The 24,046-nt window shown below is 35.0% G+C and overlaps 1 protein-coding gene across 1 annotated transcript; it reads right to left on the bottom strand.

Annotated features, from left to right (window-relative positions):
* Positions 1-463: 463 nt before the first annotated feature.
* SAV1 (salvador family WW domain containing protein 1) lies at positions 464-23,429 on the bottom strand. Its single transcript, XM_054567583.1, has 5 exons — positions 22,900-23,429; positions 20,119-20,562; positions 11,611-11,881; positions 8,197-8,340; positions 464-1,892 (listed from the first exon to the last, which is right to left on the bottom strand). The coding sequence occupies exons 1-5, from the start codon at positions 22,991-22,993 to the stop codon at positions 1,691-1,693; spliced, it is 1,155 nt and encodes a 384-aa protein (XP_054423558.1). The 5' UTR covers positions 22,994-23,429; the 3' UTR covers positions 464-1,690.
* Positions 23,430-24,046: the final 617 nt, after the last annotated feature.

Raw genomic sequence — 24,046 nt, 5'->3', positions numbered from 1 at the left:
TGTAATAAGTGTATGTTAATCCCTTTAGGTACATTCCAGTTCTTTTGAACCAGTAATTCTGTACTGTATTTCTAATTACTAAAATCTCTAGTGGAACTTCACTGAGCACACCTTTTAGAGAAAAAGTGTGGTAATGAAAAAAGAAAAGTAATGCCTTTTATCTGGGAGCTCTAAAGCAATAATTTCTTTCTTAGAAATAGCTAAGCTGTAATTAAACTGTAATAAAGTTAGTAACAGGAAGAAATAATTCAGATAGAGTCTGTGACAGTTCATAAGATATGTAAACTTAAATCTTACAAAAGTTTGATCACATGCCCTGCAAAGTAACTTTTCCCACTGATAAAATTCCACTAGCTTATTTTTCAATACCCCATTCAATATATTGCTTCCTTTGCCTATGGGTCTTATGAATGGAAAAATCAAATATTTATAGCACTATGCATAAAACATGGACTCAAACACATTTAGTTTCCACAAAAATATATTTAATAAGCTTGTTGTATAAAATCAAACATTTAACATTTCCAACATTTTATCAACAATCCAAACTCATTGCTATCTAACGGGGAGTGCTTTGTATTTTGGAAGATCACCTAAACTAAAAATATATTCACATATTTACAACACATGTAATTATAACTGAAGAGCTACTTCAACTAATGTTGAAATTCACGGAATTCTAAACATTTATAGGCTAGAAGTGCCATTAATTTGTCTGCAATCAAATGTACTACACAAATTAAGAACAATGTCTTAGTAAGCATTAAATCAAAAGGAAAAAATGGGAGGAAATACTGGGTTTTGAAGTTCCATGACAAACTCTTTAAAAAAAAAGAGAGATTAAGTAAAATCAATTTATTGACCAAGATTTCTTAATAAATCCCTGATTGTCATTTTTGGCAGCTTAATCCACCTTGTTAGGATGGCAGCATGCTATGCTGTAGGGAACCCTCCACTGTCTGATCAGAGCCATGCTCCTAAATGCCATAAGAGCCCTGGCCAAAAGTAAAGAAGTGATATTAGCAACTTTGAGTGCTGTACATACCTTTCCCACACAGACTAAGGCTTTTTGCCTAAATTTATTCCTGAAAGATTACAAGCCCTTCACCCTTTCCTACCACAAAAATACTTTCTCATCACATTTAAAAGAGTTCTTTATATTGGGGGAGGGGGGAGGAAATCTCATAAATTAGATATAAAAATTTATCACAAAACAAGTCCCAAATCCCACTTTATGTTTTGAACTATACACAATAGTAACATTTAAAGCATTCAGTTCCAGACAATGTTCCACACTAAAGCAGTAAACATCTTTTTTTAAATACTGCATAGGTTATCTCTGTTTTTTAAAGAAGGTACTGCTACTGTAAGAGTTTACCAAGTGATCATTTCCTATTTAATATCTAATTATAATGACATTTCTTGCTTCATTTGTCTCCACTGAGAATATTCAAAGCAGTTTCTTAATATGCAGCACTTAGAAGTTTTCCGTGGTGGCTCTTAAAATGATAAACTCTTTTTCTATTTCTTGCTCAATAAGAGTACGTATTTTTAATAACAAAATACATGTAAAATTAGAATATTATAATTTCTAAAAAGCTTCATTTATTAATCAAAGTAATTGTTTGCAGGTTTTTATCTGTGAAAATAAGCCCTTATAAAACTTAAATTCTATTTTTTAAAAATTAACTTAAAAATTCTTGCCATGTTGCTGGGCATACCACTGCTGCCTCTGCTTGCGGTTTTCCAACTCTGTGAGAAGAGCCTGTCTGTAGGCCTCATACATTTTGACAATCTGTTCCAGTTCTTTCATGAAAAGCAACTTTAGCATTCCCTGGTATGTATCCAGGTCAGCTAGCTGGAAGAGTTCCCACTTCAGAATGTGGTCATATCTGTTTTAAAACACAATCATACATATAATCAGAATACATACATAAATATGTATTTACAGTAATCAACCAGTCTATTTTTATAAATATAAACTATAATTGAAAATAACTGAGTTATTAACTGCTATTTAAATATACTATTTTTTAGGGAAAGGAGGAAACTTATTCATTTCAATTTAAGTAATAGCCATTTTTTAAAAATCTTAAGTTATCAGTTATTCTAATATTAACACTAGACAACAACAAACACAGATTTTAAACCACTGTGGTTCTAGAGTATCTGAAAAACACATTCTATGCTATTCATAAGTTCATCCAAGGTTAACTCTCAGGAACTTAAGAATGCTTTAGACCACACTGTGCCTGCAAACAATACATGAAAATGTGCGAGGTCATTAGTGTTGATAGAGCTTTTTGAGGAATGTTCACTACAGCAAACAAAGAACTAAGCAGAAGAGGAATGAAGAACCATCTTGTGGGTTGAGTTTTCCTGAGGTTAAATATACAGTATTTAAAGAAGGAAAGCAAACAAACTCAAACAATAAAGAAGTCAAGCAGAAACGAAATAGGAAGTTCTTTTCAAAATGAGAGAATAAGCAGACAACAGAAGATGCCACAATGTGGGGAAGGACTCATGTAAGATTACACACACACACACACACACACACACACACACACACACACACGCGCGCGCGCCCTCCCCCCACCCTCAGAAGGCCTTCTTCAATAATAGATCACATATTAGATGGAAGTATGCCACAAACTATTAAAGCAGTAATTTACACTTTGAATTGAAAGACACCTAAAGACAACACTCTAATCCAATTTTCTCATTCTGCAGATGAAAAAAAAAACTGAAACCCAAAGAGGCTATACAGGTCTTGCAAAATTGTTTGGTGACTAAAAGATCAGACAGAAAAAACTATGGACCGAGACACTTCAGAGTAATAGTCTTGAATGTTAATAATACTAAGACTAGACAAAGAACTTCAACTAGAGCAAGGCATAATCCTATGATAATGAAGTTATACTTCTCAAATCATCCTACTGAACTGGCATAATAGGAAGTTTTGATTATAAATTCTAATAAATTTATTTTTAATGATCATTTATAATTCCAATGGGTCCTTTGTTTTGTACTTCATTTACCATCTTATTCTAGAAGGATCACCTGTCTAATGTAAATTTTAAAAGGCTTATTAAAAAGGAAAACAGGAAACAAATACTGAGCAGCCAGTATGAGCCAAATACTGTACTTGGCACACTGACATGTATTTCTGTGTAACTTGAGTATATGTACCAGGAATACCGGGAGTATGATATGCAAAACCACGAGGTAAGCATATTTTGTTGGATCCCAATTTTACTCATTTACTTACTTAATGAGTGCTGCAAATTACTAATAGATAAACTTGGTAGGAAGCTTTATATTCTCTTCAGTAGGAAACTCCAACTACTTGCCAACATAAACTTGGGAGACATTGCAAGAAATACTCACTGAGTCTCCATGTAGAAACAGTTGTAAAGTGTTTCCTAGAATATCTGCCTTTTATGTAGCTTAGGGTTTTACTTATTTGTTTTAAACAAATTCATAATTCCTAACAAAAAGTACTAATCTTCTAGAATATGAATTCCATAGCTAAGGGGCATTTCAGCAACGGCTACTGCTTCAAGATGCTTAAATTTATGCCAGGTGGTGAACTATAATGTAAGAACATTAAAACTCACTTGTCATCTGTGTACTTTCTAGCAAGGAAAAAAGAAGAGAGGAATAAATTGGTTAAAATGTACTTGTTTTAACAAAAATATTCTGTATAAGCATTCAAGTTTTTTTAAAAAATAAAAAAAGAAAACATTTCAGATAATTTTCTGACCTCCCATAGTATTAGCCATCAAGAATAGGATTATGGGTAGAAGCACAAAATCAAAATAATTAGAGAAAATCCTTTGGGGAAAAGAAAAAGCACTCTAAGGAAGAGTAGCAATGAGAAAAGTACACAACACACCAATTTCCATTCCAAATTCTTGCCCCTGCTGTTTCTACAGTTACTTCCCTTCTGCCTGTAACGCATCGCAGTATGTCTGATTATTTTTTGAAGTATCTAATTACTATTCTTTCCTTCTTAACTAGCCAAATAATCTACTTCCCTAAGTTTAACTTTTAGCCACTTATACTCTAAATATACAGGCAAATCATTTAGAAAATAGGCTGTAAAAACCACTCCAGTAGCCTGTGGTTACAGCATCTCTTTTGCTGTTTTTTTCTAGGACAGGATTCTATTCAAACATTACTAATAAATAACCATGTATAAAAACAGCTATTGCTATAATGCTACCCAAAAATGTGTTCATACTGCAGTGGATGCTGCTTTTAGAAGCAAAAAGTGCTGCCTTTCTCAGCCCCAGGTATGGTAACATTGCCTAAGTTCCCTGTACCTGCCCCCGTAACAGTGTGTGTGCGCCCACTCTTTTCTTTCTACCTATATATAAACCCAGAGCTGGGTCAGTGGTGACAGCGCAGGATCACCAAGCTACGGGAATAAAATAGAATCCATGCCACAATGCTATCAGGTACTAGTGCTGGGGTGGGGGAATGAGAAATATTAGAAAGCATGTTCCTGACTGTCTTTTTCCTGTTAAAGATTAAATCCTATAATTTTATCGGATGGTTTGGCTTAATTACAGTTACATGATACATTATAGACTTCTGTGAACAGACTCAGAAATGTAACTTTACTAAAATTAATAAATAATAATTTAGAACATAATCTTTTTCTAAATCAGGTTGTGATAGTACACACAAACATTATTTTGGTAAGTTACTGCTAGAGGTAGAATAAAAATTTCAGGAAGTTAGAAGATTCTCAATTGTTAAACAAGAGGAAGAAAGGCTAGTTGTTTTGGCTAACACCTCTTTTTGATAAATAATTGATTCTCCATCTCTAATTCATAGATAACAGCTTACCCTTTGCTGACAGAACAATATTAACCATTTCCACACTCTTCAGGGATAAAAATTTAGGAGCAACTAAAAAGCAACAGGTTTATAGACCTTTAAGTTTTTCAGCAAAGAAATATTTGCTCTCTTTTTCCAGTCTGACCCATTCTGGGAGAGTCTGAGCTAGCTAAAGGGAAAAAAAAGTTGCTAGTTTCCTTAAGTTTCATAATTAGCTCATAGAACCAGGTACAAAAGGAACATATAATCTTTGGAAGTCTTTCTTTTCATAAGAAGCAAGGATTTCCATTTAAGTACTATCATTTTTTCCCCCAAATAAAAGTTTGTTATGTTTTTTCCTAACAATGACTACAGAATAGAAATAACATCAAGTACAAAGAGTAACACTCTTCAATTTTATCAACTCCCCCAAAATAGGATCAGCGCCTATGTACAAAGGCTATATAAAGTAGTGGGTCAAGTTGTATTCAAGAGTGAAAGAAGAAGGGATTAAGTAAAAAAAACAAAACAAAACACAACAACAAAACCCAAAACAAAACACAACTCTTAGACACAGACAACAGCATGGTGACTACCAGAGGGGGAGAGGGCTGGGAGAGGTAGAGGTATAAGGGGGATAAATGGTAATGGAAGGTGACTTGACTTGGGGTGATGAACATATAATATAATATAGAGTTGATGTATTACAGAATTGTATACCTGAAACCTATATATTCTTATTAATCTATGTCACCCAAATAAAGTCAAATTAAAAAAGGGGGGTGAAAGAAGAGGGGAAAAGGGAAGAAAAGTCTACCTGCTATCACATTCCTGATCCCATTCCTATACTATACAGATATTATCAGATAAAGAAGCTTTTTTAGGTTAGCTAAGACACCCAACCAGGCTAACTTCTATGGATAAACGTGACCTCATTTCAAGTACTAAAACCAACATTACATACCCACTGTGTATTCTTTGCAGAATATCTATAATTAAAAACTCTTTAAAAATTACATTAAATTTGACTTTGGGGTAAAAAAAGAACTAATACTTTTAGACCACAATCTTCAAGGATCCTCTTGTCTCTCTGCAGCAGGCCACAGATCAGAAGATATTAATATATAGACTGAGAATAGAGGGAATGTAAGGGAATGTTTTATATTGGCCAAAAATTAATAATTAATAGCAAATGACCAAAAACTATGAGAATGTTAAACTGGCCTAAATGACCAGAATCATGGTCAAATAATGATGAGGCATATCCTTTAGGTAATATACCAACTATTCACATTAGAAGCCTGAAAAGAAGCTCGTAACAAAATGGCTCTAAGCAAGAAAAAAAAATTAAAGGCCTATTCATGCGTGTGTACATACACACAAACACAAAGGGCCAGTAAATACATAGCAGGATGGTAAAAATTTAAATCAGAGTTGGCTTAACCTCTTGGAAATTTTATTTCAATGATCATCCTTTATAACCACAGAAAAGAGTTACTATTACAAAAGTATATAGGAAAGGTTTTACACTCCTTTTATTTGAACATCAAAGATTTAATTATTTTATTCCAAATTCACTGTCCAATTATCTTGAACTCTCTAAAAACTCTTCTTTGGGCTACTTTATGCTGATAAATTTTGGTTTCAGAAATACAGACGGGAAATAAAGAGTAAGGCTACAAAAACTGGCAACTGAATGTTACCTTATTAGTTGTTAAAAGTACAAGTGCATGAAATAATTATTATGTGTAAAACGCCTAGCAAAGTACCAGGAATTTAATAGCTGCTAAGTAAATGACAATTATTATTAAATAAGAAACTACCAATGACAAAAGTTAATGGTCTTTGAAGTTACAGATAAAGGTTCGAAATCTACTACTTAATAGTTGTGATCTTGAGCTGAGATAAAGCCTGTTTTTTCACTTGCAAAATAGGTTTTGGGAAGGTTAAATGAAATAACATGCCTAAAAGTTTAGCACAATAAGGTACAAAGGAAGCACTGGATAACCAATAACTATTTACTTTCAAACATCCTCTTTTCTGAAATCATAGCACTCTGAATGTAACACTATTACTAATCTTTATCATGCTGGGTTATTGATCTAAGTACATAGTTCTGTTTTCCAGCAGAGAAAAGCTCTTTAAGGCTAAGATTTCATTAAATCATTCATGATCACATTTGAAGACTACATTCATGATTATATTACATTATATGGCACCCAGTGTTATATCCTCAATGAGCCTGGCAAACTCATAACCATCTTTAAAAACTAGAGCATGTTATTTTTCTCTTCAGTGCAGCTTTCCTTGCTCCACTCATAAGAACTTACACATGACAGCCACTGTACCTAGCATGTGCTTTAAAACACATGATCAACCCCGACTGGGTGGCTCAGTGGGTTGACACTGTCCTGCAATTCAAAAGGTGGATCGTTCGATTCCAGGTCAGGGTACATGCCTGAATTGTGGGCCAGGTCACCCGTTTCGGGCAGCTGGGGGCATGTGAGAGGCAAGAGATCAATGTTTCTCTAGTATATCGATGTTTCCTCCCTCCCTTCCCCTCTTGCTAAAAATAAATAAAATCTTAAAAAAAAAAATGCATGATCGTTTTTAAGTCTCACCACATCAAGAAAGGAAGGTAAGATTATTATCCCCCATGTTTCAATAGAGGAAAAACACTTAGATCTAAGTTCATTAACTTGCACAAGGTCGTTCAGTAAATGGGTGATGGAGCCAGAAATCAGTTTCCTTCCTGAGCGATTTTAACCACTATTCTACACTTCTCCCCCTAATAATAATAATAATAATAATAATTTATTATTATTTACTAAGTTCTGTCCAGTATACAAAGTACTGTGATATATATTTTAGATGCATCATTTTATTACATTCTTAATAACCTTAACACTAGGTACCATTACTATCCTCAATTTACAGAAGACAAAACTACGTTAAACACCCTACCCAGGGTTACACAACTAAAGTGTATCAGTGAACTTAGATCATTTTATTCCAGAACTTGCAGCCACTACCTGTACCTTTGTGTCCTGCTTGTTTCACCCATGTGCCTAGGACTTACCTGCATCCTTACTTTCATCATAAGATATTGTATCACTTATTTACAATTGAATTTCCCCTTATGAGAATGAAAGCTTCTTACTGTATCCCTAATATAGTTCAGGTCTGCAGAGAAAGTAAAGATTCAAAACAAGTTTGCAGAACATATTTCTAATTAACTTTATAAGCTGCAATATCCTTTTTTCAAATAAAATGTTATTTAGAAGTCCAATATTATGAAGAGAAAAAACATGCTGCTGGATGTGTTAAGCAGCCTCACCCCTCAACAAAAATTTGTGCTATAAGTTCACTTACTTCACAGGAGCTCGAGCATAAACCTGAAGCCAGTCAGGGATTTCTGCGGTATGATATGGATTTGCAGGTACCAGAAGAGACTGATTTCTTTCAGCTTGCTGTGGCTGGTACGTGACAGGAGGAGGTTGATCATACCGAGGTACACTAAGAAGAAAGAATTGACAGTCATTAGGATAAAGGCCCTAAGTCTAAACAAGAAACTATAAAAAACAAGTAATATTTGATTTTTTAATGAGCTTTCTGCCCAAACTGAGTACCTTCTACCACCTAAAAAAAGTCTAAAGTCTTCCTTGCTCTTTACATTATTACGTTACCAATATCACTGGTATGAGAGGAGTAATACAAGTATTTGCTATGGAAGAATTTTACTTTCCAGGTATTGATATTAAAATCAATACCCAATATGTTTTACTTTACTTTTAGGATTGTGTTATGATCCTCCAAGTGAAGAGAAGTGAACATGTAAACAGAATTAAAGTTTGAGTTAAAACCAAATTCTTTCATAATTAAGTTATTTTGGATAAATATTAACTTAGCCAGGTATCTATAGTTTTATTTATAATTTGGCTTTATTTAAAAACAGAAGAATATAAACAATAAATTTCCTCAAAAAAGTGATTTTTATTATTTTTTATATTCGTTGAGCATCAGATTTTAAAGAGAATAATCAACGACTTCTTTGTTCTACACAATTAAATATAATTGTTTTAATTACATTTTTCTTCTATTGACTCATAGCAAAGCTTTGAAACTTTTAAAATAGTTTTACATTTAATTTTAACCTACTTTTTCATTGTAGTCTATTGCTATTTTTCTTCAGATAGAATTGAAAATTAAATAAAAGAAATTCATAATGATAAAAAAAAAAGTCTAAAGTCTGGCTTTTAAAAAAATCATATTACAGAGAAATTAAAATCTACCCTGTCTCAGAAACTTGCAGGTCACTAGTGATGGATATAAACTAAGCTAAATCTTTACATGTTTTTTTTTAAGAAATTTCTTCTGGCTGGTATTTAGTCTTCTCAAGGATTACTTCAAAGCCTGTAAGAAAGTTGGAGCTAAGCTGTAACCTTTATATAGTCTTAAAACAAGAATCATAAATTCCCATAATTACTACTAATTAGTTGTAAATTTATGTTGGAAAGGTTGGTAAGTTTCTCTCAAAATGACAATGGATATTTTATTCCTGCTTCAGGCTGAAAGGGGGGTTTGGAATATGTAGTACAGTAGGAGTACTTGAAATATCCACATTAACTGTAATATTTCCTTTCTGCTGTAACCCATTTTAAATTAGACTAAAAAAAAAAAAAAAAAGCATGTTTTTAATTAATTCTAATGGCCTGTACATGTTGGGGGCAGGAAGAGAAGAGCAACACAAGGAAGAGACTGCTATATAGGAAAACACTAAGGAGAGCACTGAACTATCTGAAGGTTAAAGAGTAAATTCTGGGAGATCAAAACGGTTTATTCCAGGATGGGAGACAACTGTAAGTGGGACTGCCTCCCAACATTAAGATTTATGCGTATATCAGAAAACGTCATTGCAATACTAATCTGGGATTAAAAGAAGTGTTATATTTCTACTATGTTTAACAATGTAAAAATCAATATGCAAATGGCACTGAATTTTATCTTTAATTCTTCTTTCATACATAGGTGCAAAGTGAAATATTCACAATTGGGGAGGGAGAACTGAGGCTCTGAAGTCTAGAGGGGTTAGCCTTTTAGAAATTGTGTGAATGCAGGCAAAACTGCTTTACTTCTCTAAGCCTCAGCCTCCTTACTTAGAAAACGAAATAAATTCATACCAAAGATGACTGTCCTCAGGATTAAGTGACCTAAAATAAGTCAAGAGTTCTGTATAAAGATTGGTATAACATAGACAATCAAATAGTTACTAATACTACCTACCTTTGTAAGTTTAAGGAAAGTGTTTATTCTCTCCTTTTTAATGTCTACAGAGTTGCTGAGAAAAGCAGATTAACTAATTATGAAAATGCTTTGTAAACTATAAACATCTTAGGGTTAATGATGATGAATGGAAACATAAGCTCAATATACTTTCAGATCTGGTTATCTAGACCACAAAGTCCTCTGCTACCTCATGAAATTGTAACTGTATTTTTCTTTCCATCATTCAACAAATATCTGCTATACTCCCACTTTGTGCCTCTCTGTGTTGGGTGCTGGGGACACCACAGGAATAAGTGGAGCTCTCAAGTGTTACTCCCATGTCACAGGCTTGAAAATGGAGGCCAGGGAGGCAGAAGCTTATCTGAGATAGTACAGAGAGTGGACGAAGGGGCCATAGCCCAACAGAGACAGAGTGGTCAGTCTGGTTCTTCTAAAGGGATGAAAGCTTCAATTGTTCAACAGATAATGACTAAGTGCCACTAAATGGAATCACTAGAAAAAAACTGCTTTTCAAACTTGAATAAGTCCAAATATTTATAAAAATATGATTAAAACAGTACAATGATAAAGCTTAAAGTTTTCTAGGTGATATTAAAATGTATTTTCATAATGATTTTAATGATTCTAAAAAATGCAAATATATGCTATAACCAAAGATCTGTGTTATGCTAGATGATACTAAACAACATCTATTAACATGTTGATGATATTCTACACATTTTTAGTTCTATGGTCCAGTTATTGAGAGCTCAAATGGAGTTAATTAGGAATACCTGCAAATTCATTACTCAATCAATACTAGCTTTTTATATGCTTTGAAATCCAGTGTGTATTTTATACATTTACAACACACCTCAGTTTGGATTAATCACATTTCAAGTATTCAATCACATGTGACAACTAGATACAGTATTCAGAAGACTACAAGTCTGGCATAAGCAAGGCCTACTAATTAGCCTATCATCAATCAAAGTAGCCCAAGGATCACTTGCTACATTTACTAAACAGATCTGGGATGTTTTGTACAGTTCCAATTTTTGCTTTCTTGCCTGTTAATGGTAAAAAGCAGAACATAAAATGCCTGAAACTGAATAAAAACAGCAAGATGTTTCAATCTAAAAGTATATTTTGACACATTAAGAGAGAGATCTATATTACTTACAGGAATTTAAATGTAAAGAGGCAGAGGTTTTATTTTTATTTTTTTATCTCAATTTCTGGATATCTATGACAAAAACATTCTGGTACATTAAAGCAGAATCTAATCATAAGAATACTGAGCCTGTTTCTGAGATTCTTTAAAGAGAAAAGCTTTTTTATGAAAAAAATTATAAAGTCATTCATTACTAAAAAAGAAGTCTAGAGAAAGTTATCATAAACTTTGAAAAACAAACCTTTCAAATACCTATCTTCAGAATACCTTTCCCTTTGATGAACACATAATCTCAAAATCTAACATTAGACAATCTCAAAACAAAAAGTTGAAAAGAAAGTCAATACCTAGGAGCACATGGATGCCTATATTGAGCCTTCTTATTTGTGTGATCTACATAATAGGTTCCAAATTCTGATGACTCAACTCGCTCCCATCCTGGAGGAAGTCCTTCTCGCTCAAGAGGATGGCTCCAATGAGTTGTATTTGTGTTGTGATCTATGTAATATTTTCTCCCTCTCATTGTCCAGTCCACAGACCAGCCAGGAGGAAGGGGTAAATCTTCAGAACCATGGTTAGTTAAATTTCCTAAAGATGTAGCAGCAACTCTCCCAATACCTGAGAAAGAGAAAAAGAAAAAACAGAACAATTACTCAAAGATAAAAAGATGATATTTAAGCAACAGTTACAAAATTAACTATCGTGATTATACTTTTCTGTTAAAATTCATGATTTTATCATTATAAATAAAAATTTTCATATAATTAGCTAATACTGTCCTAGCCAAATAGCTCAGTTGGTTAGAAGATTATCCCGATACACCAAGGCTGTGAGTTCAATCTCCAGTCTGGACACATACAAGAATCAACCAATGAATCCATAACTAAGGGAACAATATATCGATGACACTCTCCCTCTCTGTCTTCCTTTCTCCTTTCCTCACTCTCTCTAAATCAGTAAGTAAAAAATTTTTTTAAAATAGCCACTTTATTATTATTTAATTACAAAAACAGGGAGGAAACAGTCTCCTTTGAAACTGGGTATTTTGGGTTGATGCCTCCATCACCAGGATATACAAATATTTAACCACTAGCAAAGCTAAAGTATGTATAGTGCTAAAGGAAAAGTGAGGAAAAGAAAATTTCACCTCATTCAAGAGTTTTGATTTGACATTTCATCTAAAACGGCAAAATGAACTTGTAAAACTATTCCCAGTTTATAATTTCTAAAAATAATTTGGCTGTGCCTCAAAACTACTAAGTAATGGAAAAAAATAGTGGGAGGACTCTTGCATACAAGATATTAAATTAAATATTTTAGTAGTCCTCCCTTATTTGTGGGGATTAAAAAAAAAACAAAACAAAAAACTACTAAGTAAATTTATTAAGGTAGCAGGGGATAAGGTCAACATACAAAACTCAAATCCGTATACCAAGAATAATTGGAAACATTTAACTACTTATATCATCATAACAGTTCCAAAAAATCAAGCATTTACATATAAACCTAACAAAACACTTATTAAAAAAATGAAAACAGTCCCCCCATGTTAATGGATTAAAAAACTCAAAATAATTAAGATGTCAATTTTTCTTGAAATAATCTTTAGGTTTAAGGTAATTCCAATCAAATTCCAGCAGGAGCTTTTGTAGATATAGACAGATATAGATAAGCAGACTCCAAAATGTACATGAAAAAGTGAAAGAACTAGAGAAACCAAAACAGTTTTTAAAAGGAATAAAGTTGGAGAACTCATAAAACCTGATTTTAAGTCTTACTATATGGTAACCATCAAGACAGTGTGATATTGTCAAAAGGACAAACAGATCAATGGAATACAGAATCCAGGAATACATCTACATACACATGGTCAATTAATTTTTGACAACAGTGAAAAGGTAATTCTATTGAGGAAAAATAGTTTTATCAACAAATGATGCTGGAACAACTAGACATCCATATGCAAAAAATTAATCGCAACCTATACCTACCAGCTTATATAAAAATGGACTCAAGGTGGATCATATAGCAAACATAAAACTATAAAACTTTTTTATTAAAAAGTAGGATAAATTTTTGTAAACTTTTGTCAGCCAAAGGGTTCTTAACCAAATAAAACTTAAGAGTTTAACTTAAAAAAAAAAAATCCCTAAGTTCATAAAGATTCTAAAATACCAACTCACTGGTTACCTTTACTGTTGTTTCATTATTCTGAAACAATAGTAAATAAAAGATCTAGCATTTATCCTGTCTTTTATGAACAGCAACCAAATAATTGATAAGGGAAAGTTTTTCTTTATAGAATTCCATCTAACAGAGAAGAAATGACAGAATTAGATTATCACCATTTGAACACCTAGTGAAATACTAGATCTAAGAATCATTAATAGCTGCCAAATAATTAGATAAAAGGCTGAAGCAGAACTTCATGATGGATGAATGGGACTGATCTAATCGCATGATCAATTTTAACATCACAGAGAAATCAGTCATTACATGTCTCTGGAACTGATGGAACAGAATGTATACAACATCACTTAAAAAGTATTGTGGCAAAAAGGAAAGTGCAAGAAAGAAAACAATCACTTCTGCTCAGTACCCTTTGGGAAGAAAGGGGTACACTTCTAAAGCAGATGGTGACTATAGAACAGAACAAAAGGCCTTTTGGTGAAACAGACCTTGGCTTCTGTCAAACTGCAACTGAAGGTTTATTTAATAAGCATAGTTTATGGAACTTCAGGACTTAGAGAAAATATTTAAAAAGAAAAGAAATAACCCAATGTACTAAAGATATACATGGAGCAAATAACTTTGAGATCACATTATATAAGCATACAATGGCTTTATACTTTCTCATACCTCCATTATAAAAAATGTACTACTGGCAACAACCTAGGATAACATTTTAAAAATATATTTACGTATACATACACACACATACATACATACAGGGTAGGACAAAAGTAGGTTTACAATTGTTCCTATGTAAAATACAATAATTAACAAATAATAATACAAGAATAAACTGTTCACATACAACCAGAAACCTACTTTTATCCCACTCAGCATATACACACAGTCAATTCAATGTATTTATCATAGAGTTATTTTTAAGAAACGTTTAACATTTGACCTGACAGAGGTCCCCCATGACATGTATTCATTTATAAATAAAGCCATTATTAAAAACAAAACCTGGACCTGGCCAGGTTGCTCAGTTGCTTAGAACATCGTCCCAATATACCAAGGCTACAGGATTGATCCCCAGCAAGGGTAAGTACAAGAAACAACCAATGAATACATAAATACCTGAAACAACAAATATCTCCCTCTCTCCCTTCCTTTCTACGTCTAAAAACATAATAATAAAAACAAAAACTATTATACGAGGTCTGCCCAGAAAAAGTCCAACCATTGTTAATAAGGACAGTTTGCACAACACTGATGTAACCTGGCACCCAAGGAGAGTGAACTGGAATGCATGTGTGAACAATGACAACTTCACTGTACTAGTCAGTAGGGCAGCAGATGTCCTGTATAGTGTTGAGTGAACATGTATACTGTGTGGTCGTCACATTCAAAATGACTGAAAGAGTAGAGCAATGAATCTGCATCAAATTTTGCATTCAGCTTGAACATTCCTCCATGGAAACTATTTGGATGATTCAGAAGGCCTCAGCTATGGGCAAGTGATGAGTGGCAGCTTCATCATAACATGACCACTCATGCATCACATCTCACACAGAGTTTTTTTGAGAAACATCAAATTACCCAGGTGACTCAGCCCAGATTTGGCACCTTGCAACTTTTGGCTTTTCCCAAAACTAAAATCACCTTTAAAAGGGAAGAGATTTCACATCACTGATGAGATTCAAGAAAATACGATGGTGCAGCTGATGGAGACTGGGAGAACTGGGTGAGGTCCCAAGGGGCCTACTCTGAAGGGGACTGAGGTGTCATTGTCCTATGTACAGTGTTTCTTGTGTCTTGTATCTTCTTCAATAAATGTCTCTTTATTTTTCATATTACATGGGTGGACAGAACTCATAATTTAAAACTGTACGGGTTCAGAGGGTATTAAGGTTTGTGACAATTTCATTCATTTTAGAAAATCCAAAGCTCCACATACTGAACTAGACTAAATCTAGAAACAAATGTACTTTGTCAGTTAAACATTATGTATCAAACACCAGATATACAAAGACCTCTCTGAAAAATCGCATTTCCAGGAACTAAACCTTGACAATTTGCCATATAGTCTCATCAAGCTTTACCAGTGTCACCTTAGGAATCATAATTTTTACCTTTATAGAAATCTCCACAAATAGCTTTTTTGGTTTTGTGACACACTCCACCTGTACATTTTTAAAGTGTCACATACACTAATTTTTTTTCAAACTATTATTTGGGATAAGTTTATAAAACCAACTAGAAATGGAAACCACTGACCTAAAATATAAAATATTACCACTAGTAAAATATGTTTAGTAGACAAAATTAAAAAAAGGCTGTATCAAACTTTAACACACCAGACCTCCACTAGAAGTTCAGCCAGAAAGTAGAAGCTTCAATAACAAACATGCCAAATCTGGGAAAAGGGAATGAACACTAAGAATTGTGAGAGTCTATTCTGTCCCTGGCTCTTTCCACATGCACTATTTCATACTCAAAACAACTCTAACAAAGAAGTAGCCACACAGATGGTATAAAATCAAATGATAATATTACTAACCATGTAATCTTAGCAACAAAAGATCATCTGTAACTCCTGAAAGAAAAATGACTGCCACTAAAGCAAGCTATCAATTTTGAACTCAGTGGAAAATGAGAACTTGTTTCTGAGCTACAAGGAAAAAATTAGTTTTTCATAATTTCAATTGGTCCCAGAGAAGGAGTGGCATTCATAATCCTCCAAATAAGTTCCATTTACAAGAACTAATCACACACCTTCCATTTATATAAAATAAAGCACTCATAAACTAAATACAGGGGTGGAAAAATACAGGTTATGATTATTACGATAGATACATTAACTGTTTTGCATACTCTCAACTGTAAACCTACCTTTGCCCACCCCATACATGATTTCCCAAAGACATGTAAAAAGAATTGTTTTGTCGACCAAGCTCACTTTAGGCATGTCTCCAAAGACCTTAATCTCATGTCATCAGGCAGATATCTATGAGATCTGCCCTTACAGACAAAGCTCAAAAATTCTAATTTCCTAATTTTGTAGCAGCTACAGAGAACAAAAAGGAATCTGGAATTCTAATGAAGGTCTACAAGCTCCAGGGTAATAAATGCTAAACATTATAGCCCATATCATTATCATGGTGTTGATAAAGAGATCGAAGTACTGAAGCAAGCCAACTGCCTCCTCTGCAAAATAATTACAAAATAAAGCAGTGTCCCAAAAGATTAATAACCCCTCCTCAAAAGATGACTATGGTTTACTAAATATTTACGCATATCCTGGAATAAACAGAAACTCCAGTGTTTTTTGTAAAGCCTAACACTTTTCACCTTTATTTTTATAACTTGACATTTGTCTTTAAAAATATATTTTAAAGTCTGTTACTTAAAACTATATAAAACTAAAATACTTAAGTGCAAAACAAAGGAAATTAATCTGCCTTTAGTATTCTAACTAAAGGCTTCCTGTTAACAGCAGGACTCCTTCCTTTGGCACATACAGTAAGTGCCTGACTGGTATGTTGGCCAAAATGTTAAAGGTCAAATTTTACAGCTAAACATAGAACTTGCTAGACCCTAAAACCCTTTAAGATACTACACAACTTGTTTTTATGCTTTGGCTAAATACAGTAAGATGAATTTAACCCTTGAGATAGGTGTTCCAGAAAGTCTAAATAGTACCTAAGTGGTAGGAATTACTACTCTCATCAACTCACTACAAAACTATTTCCTTCCATAAAATGCTTATTATTGGGTTGGCCAAAAAGTTTGGTTTTTTCCGTAAGATGACTCTAGTAGCACTTAGTTGTCTTTTACTTCATCAAAACAGTTTTGTTGGACTGTATTATGACAGCTGTCATATCAGCATGCATTTAAAGAAAAGCTTATCAAAACTGGTAAATTTGTGTCTCCATTTTTAATATTGAAGAAGGAAGAAAAAACGTAACATTTTTGGCATATTGTGCTTTATTATTTCCAGAGAGGTAAAAACACAACTGAAATGCAAAAAAAAAAGATTTGTGCAGTGTACAGAGAAGGTGCTGTGACTGATCAAACATATCAAAAGTGGTTTGCCAAGTTTCATGCTGGAGATTTCTTGCTGGATGAGGCTTTGTAACGGGTAGATCAGTTGAAGTTGATAGTGAACATATTGAGACATTAACTGAGAACAATCAACGTTATAACATGCAAAAGATAGCTGACATATTCAAAATATCCAAATCAAACAAATTATTGGTGAAAATGAAAAGTGTGTCCTTTATTTCACGAAGAAAAGCATACAGGCTTTTTGGCCAACCCAATACATTAGTAACGGCAATCAAAATTTAAAAGTCTATGAAAATAAATCTGTCTACATTACATCCTTACCCTCTGACAAACTTACTTTCTCCTTCCAAATTCATTCAAGTTCCTTGAACTCTCTCCAGCATAAATCTTGAAAATATAGTAAGTTTCAAATCTTTTCAAGATGAATTCAACAAACTTCCAGCTATTGTCTCATATGCACATTTTTTTCCCTCTGGAAAAGACAGTTAGGCTTTTTTGTTTGGTTAGTAATTGGTTATTAATCCTTCACTGCCACTTAAGAGACTTCCTCAAAGTACTGTTTTTTTCCCTAAAAAATGAAACATTTAATCTTATTGCCCTCATAAAAATTAATGTTAAGTTAAATTTTTCAAGCATGTACAACTTCTGCAATAAATGCAAATTAAAAAGAAAATGACATCTGTTGCCCTGGCAGGGTGGCTCCGTTGTTTGGAGCTTCGATCCATAGACCAAAAGGTTTCAATTCCTGGTCAGGGCACATACCTAGGTTGGAGGTTCAATCTCAGGTTGGGGAACATGCGAGAGGCAACTGAGCTATGTTTCTCTTTCACATCAATGTCTCTCTAATATCAATAAATATATCCTCCAGTGAGGATTTTTAAAAAATGACATCTGTCAATTTTACATAGTATCTAAGTTACATTTTATTTCTAAATTGCAATTAAAAAATTGTTTTAAAGATTGTCATTAGACTTAAAAAAACCTGTCAGACTGCTCCTAAGAGAGGACAGTAGAAATTTTTTATTTTTTTTAATCCTCACCCGAGGATATGTTTACTGATTTTAGGGAGAGAGAAAAAGGGGGAGAGGGGGAAAAGAAGGGAGACATGTGAGAGAAGCATTGATGGGTTGCCTCCTGACAATGCACCTGATCAGAGATCTAACCCACGACATAGGTGTGTGTGCCCTGACTGAGACCCAGCCAGGGATAACACCCACAAGCTAGGTACATGCCCTGACAAGGAATCAAACCCGCAACCTTTTGGTGCATGAGACAACATTCCAACCAACTGAGCCACCCTGCCAGGACAGAAATTTATTTCTTCAAGTATCTTCTCAATGATATTTGGCAAATAAGAATTTTAATACAAGATATAAATGTGGTATTATTAATTCTTCATACTTACACTTAAGCAGAAGAGTGTTATGCACTAGCAGTGATGTTTGCAATATAAATACACATGGGTAAGGTGAATATGAAGAACAACAATTTGTATTAATGATAAACAGATTGTTATAAGCTACTGTTCCTGCTACCCATTAGCTACCAGAACGGTCTTAAGATTCCAGACTTGAAATCTCTGGATTCATTCACTTACTCATAAACCATTTATTTTTGGAGCTCCTCCTAAACACAGCCAGGTGCTACACTAATCCTATATAACTGTTCTCTTTCCCTCATCCTTATATCCCCATTAGTGGCCAAGTTCCATCAATGCAGGTGTGTCCTACTTCCCCCCTTTCCAAATGTCTCCAGCCTAGGTCAGGTCTTCATTAACATTTAAAATATTAGTCACCAAACAAGCACCAAATGGAAGTTTAGAGAGTCACTGAAACTACTCATAAACAGTGTATTACATTAAAAAACTCATTCAAGTAAGAAACAGACAGAAAACTATATGGATTTTAATTATAACAATGTAAAAAAAGAATGTCATGGTGTAGTCCAGTATGTCAGGACTAAAATGAACTGTGCGTTTCTCCTATCTCTTCGGCTCCTTGTGTAAGAATACCCAAGCCGGCAAATATGGAAAGAAGATTTCAAAAATTTATGACTAATAATTTTGCTCATTTCAAAAAACTACAAAAAGACATGCTTAACAGACAATTAAGTATTTCACAAGGCTGTATGACCAATTTGGGAACTAATTACTGAACTACAAAAAGTTCTGTTAAGAAAGTGCAGGTTCTAGCTAAGTAATGATGCAGTTGCCCATGTAATTACCTGCAGTGCCCAGATCTTCCTATCTATCTTGCCTTTCTCCAGTTCAAGTCCAGTTTCTTTGAAACCGTAACCTTCCCTTTCTACCAAACTAAACCTAGATTCAATCTAACTGTAGACTTTAAATTATCTAGGTTTTCAAGGTTCATAGTGTTAACAGTCAAGATAACTTCAAATAAGTACAAAGTTTTTATAAAACGAATTAATAAAATAAATGAACGCAAAATCCTTTCCCTCAGTGTACGTTAATAATTACTTCCAAGTTGGTTTAGCAAGCCTGGCTAGATAAAATATTTCTCTAGTAACATCTCTTGGCTTCCCAAGAAAATCCAGAAAAGAGCATTTTTTAATTAAGTGTGAATAAATCTAATGTAGTAGTTCTAATTTTAAGTTACCTGAAGCATGCCTCCCCTGATTCTGTGGCATTCTTTGGAAGAGATCGTGGTTGTATTCATAGTATCTGTAATCTTCATGTGTACGATCTCTAAGTGGGCGCCTTCGCTGACCATCAAAATAATTATCTGAATAATAATATCGGGAACCAGAGTCTCCATTTTCAACAGCAAAATTAACTTCTGTTAAAAATGACTGAGAAGAGCCATATTCCCTAGGGACATCTGCTAGACTCCTTGCAAGATAAGAAGGTGCTGATAATCTGTTGCTTTCTCTTCTCATTATTTCATGAGGTGTTCTTTGAACTGGAGTTCTAAGGAAACTCTGGTTTCTTGAAACTATTCCATCTCCAGAAGCTGAAAAGGCATTAGGGCTTGAATCTGGAAGACAGATATCAGTTCGTCTTGGAATTGTTGGACCGTGCCGGATGAATGAAGGCATGAGATCTATAATGAAACAAATAATAAAATGACCACTTCAATCAGTATACTTTTTAAAAGTTGTTCACTTACATCTATCACCGCAAAATTTTAATGGACTGAAGAAAGCACAATTAAAAGTTTTTTATTTAAAATAGTACTTGGGTATTTTAAAATTTAAGCTGATTAATGTTCTTCCACTTGAATGAATTTATAATTTGTATAAATGTGTAGAATATATTTGGCATACTTCTACACATATTATGATGAAATATCAGTAAGCTTAATTATGAAGTACATATTAATGAAATACTCATGAATGTGTAAAAATAGAAAACAATCTAACGCAACTACCAACATAATTTAAAATTAGTTTTGTTGATTTCACCTCATATTCAAAATTCCAAAAAGTCCTTCAAGCAAACACAATTTCAAAAATAAAACAGAACATTAATGCTATTCCCAAACATATAAAGGTGGATTCCTTTGAAAAGATTTTTAAATTATTTACCTGGCCTTCCTTCTCCTGGAATTAAATACTAATAGCACAGTAACCAAAAGGGAAAGCCAAAAATTTAGCTATGAAAATTTAAAAAAAGATCTCATTTCATAGAAGTACATAATGTTGAATTAGTTCAAGAAACACAAAGCCTAAAATTACGGCTCCTTTAAAGCAAGCAGTTATAATTCAAAACAGAATTGTAGAACAATGGCTTTCAAGATATAGTATTTCAGAATACAGAATTTAAATAGCTTGGACATTCCTGATTAGAAAGTAAAATACTCTTGGACCTGGCAGGGAAGCTCAGTTGGTTGGAGTGTTCTCACGATATGCCAAGGTTTCAGGTAGGATCCCTGGTCAGGGCACATACAAGAATCAACCAATGAATGCATAAAGTGCAAGAACAAAAACTGATGTTTTTCTCTCCCTCAAATCAATTTAAAAAAAAAAAAGCAAAACCCTTAAAACATGAAAATTAGATGTGGAGACCATTCTATTAGATTATTAAGTAAACAGTATTAGAGAGCACTCATTAATAAGCTTCAGAAGCAAACTCTGGACAGAGATTAATATCCAAATAAATAAGGCTCAACACCTCATGGAACTAAAACTAAAACAAAATATTGTATCAAGTTATTTGCTTAAAAGTATGACAAAAACATTTCATGATTTCAAGTGAAGTTCAATAAACTTTATTGGCAGCAAACTGCAAGCTATCACAAACTTTTCCAAAAATGTAAGAGAACATGTAATTTAAAAATGAACCATTAAAAAAAGATTTAAAAGTCAAGTTTCTGGTTACTGGTGTACCCATTTAATCTATGTTGTGCTGTAAGAAAGTATATCAAATACAAGGTTAAATTTGTAAAGTTAATGTGATTATAATGGAAAAACATGCTCTCCACGCCTTTCTGCATGATCTTGGGCAAACACTAGGAATCTCTATGAACAGTTTTCCCAATTATAATATGAGGTAATGGTTAAGTCACAAGATTACTACAAGCTTCCAAGAAGGAAACTTACACAAAGGGCCAGCACTCAGTATGAGCACCAAAATTTTAGCTCCTTAGCTCTGAAATGTTCTGAACACACAGCAAATTTTAAAAATTTAAAAGATTTGGCTGGAAAACCAGAGTCAAATACTTAAACTGAAGAGAAAAAAGATGTGGGAAGTGGGGCGACAGAAATGCATCCTATTAAAGTTAAAAGGAAAAAAAAAAAACTTTTGGTAATTTCCTCTACAATACGACAGAAATCATCCTGAGTACTTCGGCTTTTAGGAGTCCTTGGGGATTTTTATTTGAAGAAATTCTCATGAACATAGCCAAATACACATGCTTGTGGTGAAATCTAAGACTGATGATGCTTTGGGTAGCGGCTACAATAGCGACGGTCAGCTTTCACCTTCTCGCGTTTGCACCCAGCAGCAGAGCTAAGGAATTCTGGCCAAGAGTTCGCACAACTTCCAGCATTGGGCGAGTGACACCCGCAATATTTGCAAACACAAGACAGATCTCGACGTATATAGAGGAGAAAACAGTGTTCCCGTCTAATCACTTTTACTCAGTAGTGTAAATTTTTCCTAAAGAACCTCTTCTTTCCAGTAAAACCAGTAACATTCGGCCATAAAGAGACAGGAAAGTTTGTTGTTATTTTGGGGGGGGGGGGGGGGGAGAGCACAAGGAGGAGGGGGAACTAATTTAAGTTTCTTAGTCTTTATCGGTTTCAAATAACAAACATGACGTCAGACATAATGAGATTAAAAAAACAAACAAACCAGTATTTCACAGAGATCAGTAGGAATGAAAGGGAGAGCCGCAGCCGCCCGGGACAGGTAGGGGCGCGCCCCGCCCGACACTCACTCCGCAGCAGAGGGGACGTCTCCTTCTTAACGTACTTCCCCTGCACCTCGGCAGGCTTGGACACTTCGTTCTTGGTTTTTTTTCGGGACAGCATCCTGGTCGACGAGGCCCCAGACCGCGCCTCCCTAGGGCTCCGAGCCTGGCGCCGGCCGTTCCCGCCGCCACCTCCACCGGCGCCTCCGCCTCCTTCCCTCCCGAGCCGCCGCCGCCGCCGCCGCCTCTCCGCAGCCCGGGGTCGCCCGCAGGGACTGCCGCATGTTCGGGGCGCTAAGCGCGCCGGCCGCCGCTCAGTCGCTTGTCAGTTCCTTCCCGGAAGTCTGCCCGCTCAGTGACGCAGCCCGAGGACTCCGTGAGGGGAGGCCAGGGACACCCGGCCAGGGCCATGATCCGCCGCGGGCCGCCGAATAACCGCTACAGCTACCGCCGCCGCCTACGTCCTGTAAACTTTCCCCGCGGCCGCTGGGAATTCTGGGATACTCGACGCAGCAAGATTGGCGCTGTCTCCCCTCCCCCACCGCAGCTGGGACGCGGCTCCAACAGAGAGGACGGGCGGCTCTCAGCTAACGGGTTGTCCCCTCAGCGGGCGACGAGGAACAGCGGCAGCCTGTAAGTCTCTTCAGCGACAAGCAGGTCCCGAGGATTGGCAAGGACAAGAGCGAAGGCGACCAGACCGAGCGTGGGCGGTCACGAGCTCACGCAGTGGAACCCCCTATTCCCGCAGACTTTTTCCCTCGGGACTTTGAGGGAGCTGGTGACGTCCCCAGAGTCGAGTTCCCCTCATCATCCTTAAGGAAAGACGCCCTCTTGGAGTTTGTTGGGGCTGATAAATACAGGTCCCTCATAACAGAGAATGCGAACAGAGTTGAAGGACCACAACCCTCAGACCAGTGCCGCACCTAAACAAAATCTAGGTATCTCTTTTTGTTGAAAACATTGATCTGCCCCATACAAGTTAAATATAAATCTATACTCTCCTGTGTATCGGGGAGTGAAAGCAGAAACTGAGGGGGATAATGGAGTTTCTACTGCATCTAACTTAAGATAAATTTGATGTTAGCAAATTTTGTTTAATCGCTACCATTACACTTAATAGTCACTTCCTTGGAGTGAAATGTTACAATCTTAAAATTTTGAGGATTTCGAGCAT

The sequence above is a fragment of the Pteronotus mesoamericanus genome, unplaced genomic scaffold, assembly GCF_021234165.1.
Source record: "Pteronotus mesoamericanus isolate MK-2021 breed Mesoamerican mustached bat unplaced genomic scaffold, CSHL_Meso_final contig_182, whole genome shotgun sequence".
Lineage (NCBI taxonomy): Eukaryota > Metazoa > Chordata > Mammalia > Chiroptera > Mormoopidae > Pteronotus > Pteronotus mesoamericanus.
This window is presented reverse-complemented; position numbering and strand designations above follow the sequence as displayed.

Coding starts and splice junctions, on each gene's coding strand:
- SAV1 (XM_054567583.1), bottom strand. CDS start 22,993: ATGCTGTCCCGAAAAAAAACCAAGAACGAAGTGTCCAAGCCTGCCGAG. Junction 11,882..20,118: donor TCAGGGGAGGCATGCTTCAG/GTAACTTAAAAT, acceptor TCTCTTTCTCAG/GTATTGGGAGAGTTGCTGCT. Junction 8,341..11,610: donor AGGCATCCATGTGCTCCTAG/GTATTGACTTTC, acceptor CTTTCTTCTTAG/TGTACCTCGGTATGATCAAC.